The sequence below is a fragment of the Capsicum annuum genome, unplaced genomic scaffold (assembly GCF_002878395.1).
Source record: "Capsicum annuum cultivar UCD-10X-F1 unplaced genomic scaffold, UCD10Xv1.1 ctg2777, whole genome shotgun sequence".
NCBI classification, from domain to species: domain Eukaryota; kingdom Viridiplantae; phylum Streptophyta; class Magnoliopsida; order Solanales; family Solanaceae; genus Capsicum; species Capsicum annuum.
In genome coordinates this window covers 1-6,587 of record NW_025834162.1, presented here as the reverse complement: position 1 = coordinate 6,587, position 6,587 = coordinate 1, and the positions used below count along the sequence as shown (strand labels likewise).

Sequence of the window (6,587 nt, the reverse complement as noted above, 5' to 3'; positions counted from 1 at the left end):
TTTTTTTATATATTGTTTGGTTTGATGTATAAGAAATAATACATCTTACTTAAAATCTATAAAAGAAATGTTTGTTTATAGAAATACCCTTTTTTGATTTTAAACATTTTTTTTTCGTCATCTCAAACATAATTAGTATTGTTGAACTAGTATATAGAGGTTCTGAATTAATTGCAAGACCTTCGTTTTTACGCATGGAATATTACGCCAATGGATTAATATAGTCGAAACAAAAATAAAATATAATACGTAAAATTAAAAAATAATCTCATTTTTTTAATCTTTTTGAAGACCCTCAAAGCAAAACAAAAATATGTTACAATTATTTAAATCAACTATTCATTGTTGTTGATTAAAATGATGGGAAAAGAAATTATGAAATATTTTGAAAAGATCCACTATTACAAATTAAAATGACGGGAAATGGAATGATGAAAAATTTTGAGAGAAAAAATAAGAGGTATTAAGGTCATTTAATAAGTTAATGCATGTATTAAAAAGATATTATATTACTAATACATTGAAAATAGAGTCTATTATTAATACACACTCTAATACACAATGGAGTGCTTGCATTAGTTATACATAAGCAAAAAATTATACCAAATAAGATACTAATAATACGCGTTAACTAATGCATACATTATATTTTTCAATATACTTTACCAAACGAGCCTATGTTTTGCATTATTCCTAACCACTCAACCAAATTCATTGTCGCGTGTTTCCGAAATATATTAGGTCGACTCTCAATGATGGGAGTTATCACATAAGCGAAGGTGAGTTGTGAAGGGGAAGGCCAATGCCTCGATACAAAGACGAGGCTCCTGCAGTCTGCGTTTACACAGTTTGTGATGAATCCAAGTTCGTCTCTGTCTTCTAAATTATTTCAGCAATCCCAATTCAAAATTTATTTGAGAATTGGTGATGATGTTTGGTTTGAATATTGTGTAGATATTTGATTGTGAGGAATGTTCCGGCATTGGGTTGTGCTGATCAGCTCTCTCAACTATTCTCCACTTATGGTCAAATCCAAGAGTACGTCCTCTCCATTCCTGTCTTTGGGTTTTCTTCCAAACATAAGCTTGCAATTAATTTCGGGTATCTTCCAAACATGATCGTCAATTTAAAATCTTTTGGTTCATTTTTATCTTCTGGGTTCTTTACTGTATCGGAAACAGCCGTTGTATGGACTTTGTACACTTACCCTCCCCATTTGTGGGTATGCTGTTGGATCCTTTACTATAAGAAACCTTGTTTTGAATCTTTAATGTTCTTAATAGTGTACTTTTTAACTCTATTTAGTTTGTTCTCAGAGGAGTATGGCATATGATCCTCTTACTATCTGATGATTTTGTCACTATTTCCTGTTTCTTGTACCTATGTTACTTTTTTTTCCTGGTCTGCTTTGGATGATTTTTCCTCCATTCGAGTGTCTACGAGAAATAGCCTCTCTGAAGGTCTTCTGCATACACTCTACCCTCCCCAAACCCCACTTTATGGGATTATACTGGGTGGTGGGTCTGTTGAGCTGTCGGAGCAAGGCACAAGGCATAGGAAAGTTAATAAAGATAATACTCAGCCACTTCCTTTTAAAATTTAGATCAAATTTGCTATTGGAGAATAGAAGATTAAAGTGAAAGGTCAAAGAATGAAGATGAGAAATAATTTCAACATGAAGAGATGAACATATGGCAATAAAAGGACTAATACTGCAGTTTGCTGTTTGTCTCTATTTTGTTGTTTCATTTTTGTGGAGAGGGTAAGACTGAGAGGATATCTGTATATCTGCTTGCTGAAGTTATGTATTCCTTGCGTCTTGTAGTTGTTATCATTTTGCCTTAAAAATAATCTTAGAATGGTGATGGTACTTAGCGATACAAGATTTGAAAATGAATCTGGTTGTGTCAATAATGTCGTCTAGTATGTTACTTCATCTTTATTGTGTTTCTGGATTCTTAGGTGTAAACCAATGGATGCTGAAGATTGCGAGCCATTTACGGACGTCTTCTGGATCAAGTTTTGCTGGGTTGACAATGCCAGGTGATTACAATTGTCAGATCATTACCATTATATCTAGAGATGTTAATGGATATTGGTATTTTCTTTTATTAAGTATTGTGAAAGATTTCATTCAATTGCTTAAGCAAGGGCAAAAATATGTATTGCAAGACTACTCCAATACCCTTATAACACAATAGAATTTTTTGAAGGAACTGGTCTAGCATAGCATTATTTTCTCTATGGTGGTTTCTGTGCAATTTTCATATACATTCACATTTGTTTTTATATTGCATCATTAGTGATGCTTGCATATTCGCTACTCCAGGTTTGCCAAAAGGAAACTGGATGAGTCTGTTTTCCTAGGGAACAGGTTACAGATCTCTTATGCACCTCAATTTGAGAGTCTGGATGAGACAAAGGAGAAGTTAGAAGTGAGGCGAAAGGAAGTTTTAATGCGATTAAACCGTAAGTACCTTGTCACAAAGTTAGAGATGACCTTGTCAAATGAGAAAAGTTCTGCTTTTATTTTGTAGACCCCTAGTTTGTTATTCTAGAGTTGATGTCCTTTCAGCTGGAAGATCAAAAGGATCTGCTACATATCGGGCAGATGTGATTGGTGAGCCCTCGATAGCTTCCTCTCAAGCCCAGTTGAATTCTATCGTACAACCAATTGGTTCTAATCAAAGGTAGTTAAATACAGATGCTCTGAGTTGACTTTTGTGTATCAAGATAGACTAAAGTCATTTTCATTGTAGGCAGAGCTCGAATTCTCAGTTTAACTCTGCTCATGACATACAATGTTCTCCCATAACAACGGTTTCTTCAGAAAAGGTTAGTCCATAGCATAGTATATGTATTGCATTTATAACTCATATGGTTGACTTTTTTTTTTTTTTGAAACTGGTAACTTCATATGGTTTAATAACATATGGTTTTGACTTTTGGCAATTGCTTATAACATTGTTATCAAATTCAATAGTCAAGTTATGAAATAGGAGGTTGGTTGCCAGATAATCATTTCTCTGCATTTTATGTGCCTGACGGTTGTAGATGTATTTTCAAATTTTAGGTAGATCTTCTTAGGTTGTGAAACTAAGAGACTTCACACCCTTTAGTACGCTTGTCATTGGTGGATTAACAAAAGGCAAGAAGAATGCTGTAAGGGAGAAAATCAACTGAAAATCTTTTGTGCTATGTTCTTGGCAATATGGAAGACATAGATAGGTTTCAAGCGGTAGATTTTTTGGCATGGATTGCAGACTTCAAATAAACATAAAGATTGTCACACATATCTTATTTTATTGCTTGATAGAGAATTACCATGAAATATGTGTTGCTCCCAATGCACATGTAAGTACGCGCGGTCGTACAAATAATATAGTGAATTAAGAGTAGAGTGTCATACCCACAGGGACGGACTAATGATCAATAATTTATCAGATGTAACTACTATCAACTAATCAATCAAGTATATTAACTAGTGTAAAAATGTTAAATTAACAAACTAATGATAACAATGGATCAAGGATGAGATTGTAAAGCTTAGGGTAAAATGATGAGATGAATATTTCAGGGTTGCGGTTGGTTCGTGATGTCGCCCACATTACACCTCTCAAAGAGTATTCGCTGAATCAAATATAGAACCCAACTAGGTTGGGGTCGAACCCACGAGGGATAAAACACAAAAAAGATTTGACTGTACCAAGGTTCCTTATTTTCCTCCTAATCAAACAAAACAAACATAGCACATAGAACAAACAACACAATATCCTAAACATGTTGGCTCTACTATGATAGCATACTCTGGGGAAAAGAGACACGGCAACAAAAACCCCAATTAAAAGCTGATGCACTGTCCCCGGTGTATACTAAGAAAACAAGTACAAACATGGTAGTGCAGACATACCTGAGACACTCTAGACGTCGGATGTGGCATCGTCCCCAGCTGGGGCGTCAGGAGGCACGTCGGGCGGAGTGCTAGGAGGTGGTGGTGGCCGACTAGAGGAGGCTCCCAACTCTCGTTGTTCACGCTTACTCTGGTAAATGTGGAATGGAACAACAGACTCTATGGATGCCTTCTTCATGTCCCGCTCAACATCATCCGAACTACCACTCTGCTCGACGGGCTCTCGTCCTATCTTGCCCCTAGTAGTGGGGGGCTCATCCTCATCAACGAACAAGTCAAAGAACAAATGCGGTGGTGTAGGCAATGGCTGCGGAATGAGAGGTATGACTGGGGGTGATAGGACCGTGGCTTTCGGCTAATTTACGGACCTCTGACCTTAGTGTGGCCACCTCCCCCTCCAGACTCGATAAATCAGGAACCCAAGCGTCGCAGAGTCTTTCCCCTATCGAGATCACAAAACTATCGATCTTCCTATGCAGCTTTTTAGTAAATCGCTCCGTAGAATCCATCATTCGGAACTCAACCCGCGCCTTCGATGTCTCTAAAGTAGTACGTACCCATGGCGGAATCTGACCTAGCAACTTGGCCAACTGGGTTTCAGTGCGCATCTGGCGTTCTGCTAACTCCGTCTGCCTATCCAACAACTACTGTAGAAACTATCACCGTCACCATACCCGAAGTAGGCGGGTGAGGAGGCACTGCAGATGTAGGAGCTGGAGCTGAAGTGCTTGTGGCCCCTCACTGCCTGCAGCAGCTGACCACTTGTCCAATGCCGGCCTATCTAATTTCTTGCCCGACTCCAAAGACCCCTCAAAAAGGGCCGCTCCAAAAGAGGTATACGGTTGTGCCTTTTTCTGTGCAACCGGGTTGGTGTCATCTCGAATCAAACCCACGTCAGTCACTTGGGTCACCTCAATATGATGATCAATACTCGATAATGCTGGTACTCCTGCTGCATCACATAGCCGCTGAATAAAATAGGGGAATGGTATATTGGTGATCTCCTTGAAAGCTTTCTCGTGGATCTCATCTCGGATATACCAGACAAAGTCTATATCATACCCAACTATGATGCTAGCCAACGTAAGTGTTTTATCTGCTCATGTGGGGCACAATCTGTATCGAACTATGGTCCATCAAAACTTCCCTGCAAAGTGCAGGTAAACTTCTTGATTCCTGCCTTCCCTTCTACCAAAGGGCATCAACACCGTGCTCGGCAGATTGCCGAGCTACCCAACTCATCAACTCTCTCCCCTGCTCTAGATCCTTCATCTTGATTTGGCTCCACCCTGTCGCCATCCTATAGTCAAACTTATAGTAGATGTCGATATCGCATAACTTGTCCCAAATAAGAATCTCTGGATCATCTGCTCGGATAAGTCAACTCGAGTACCTCTCACTAATGTATGGGCCAGTGGAGGCTGGTCCCGAGTTCTCTACCCTTATGGTGTAATCAAATCTATGAAGGCAGCATAGGAAGCAATGAAGGCTCACCCATCATTCGAGTTTGTATCTATCAAAGGTGGCCTTAATGTCTGGGATTCCTGCCAAATCTGTTGTCTTGATGCGGGGCTTCTCAGCTATGCTCCATCTAGGCTTGCCCTGACCTGTCAACTCAATGTCTCGATCATAAATGCCTTGCATGTCCTCCATACACCACCTCTGAATCTCAAGAGTCGCTAGCATAACGGAGGTGTGTGTGGATTGTTGTACTGTTGCGGCTGGGGCTGATGCAGTGGCATCCTCATCACTTTCTGAAGACCTGCTTCCTCCTTGGACTGCGGAGCATCTGTTGTTCTATCACTGCTACCTGACTCAGACTCTACCCCTTCGCATACTAGGGAACGACTGGCTTCTCCTCACTAGCACCGGAACTAGATCCCTCATTAGACTGGGGCGGGGCAGGGAAGTGCGGTGATGATCTCCGTGCATTCTTCATCTGGGGCTTGGCCCGGGCAACAGGAGCTGGTGGGGCCTACGCGGTGGAGCTGGATGAGATGCCGGCTGTATGGCAGCCTTGGCTGCGACATCTCTGAGTCTGGCGCTGTGTGCACTATCAACTGAGTACTCCACGGATCTAGTCCGCTAGGAAGACTTATCTCGCAGTCTGGATTGTGGGCACTTCTTCTGTGTTCTATTTGGTGCCATAGTACCTGTTTTGTTATTACTCAAACCATATCTGTTGAAAAATAAGTGAAATGTCAGGTCCCATCCAAGGTCCAGTCCACGAATCGTGAACTGATAGGTTGGTTCACGAGTCGTGACTTGACCCGTGAAAGTTAGACTGGTTTTTGAGTTTCAAAATCTCAGGTCTAATTCCCACAATTCCAATCCACGACTCGTGATTTCAATTCACGTGTCGTGGGTTGGACTTGTGAGTTCAAAACTGAGATGAAACACTGAATCCTCAAATTTTCAATTCCAAATTCGATTTAGTTCAAAACAGGTCAAGCATCACCATCCTACCAATTGAATTTTAGCCTTAATTTGGGTGAGGAAACAAGTATTCATGTACAATTCCTTAATCATAACTTAAGAAACCATACCTTAGCACTGGTGGAATATGAAACAAAGAGCAAGTGAATTTTGCAAGTTTAGGGCCCTTTTACGCGTGTAGCACTGTGAACACGTTGATTTCACACTTATGAACTTTGATTAGGGTTTTAGTTGAATGAGG

The 6,587-nt window shown here is 40.1% G+C and overlaps 1 protein-coding gene across 1 annotated transcript; it reads left to right on the top strand.

Annotated features, from left to right (window-relative positions):
- Window positions 1–741: 741 nt before the first annotated feature.
- Window positions 742–2,835, top strand: LOC107878139 (RNA-binding protein 48; the record flags this gene model as incomplete). The annotated part of the gene is given in 6 exon segments (XM_047402801.1): window positions 742–864; window positions 955–1,038; window positions 1,963–2,043; window positions 2,330–2,469; window positions 2,576–2,690; window positions 2,760–2,835. Coding segments are annotated over 6 exon segments (558 nt in total), but the record flags the coding sequence as incomplete, so codon positions are not given.
- Window positions 2,836–6,587: the final 3,752 nt, after the last annotated feature.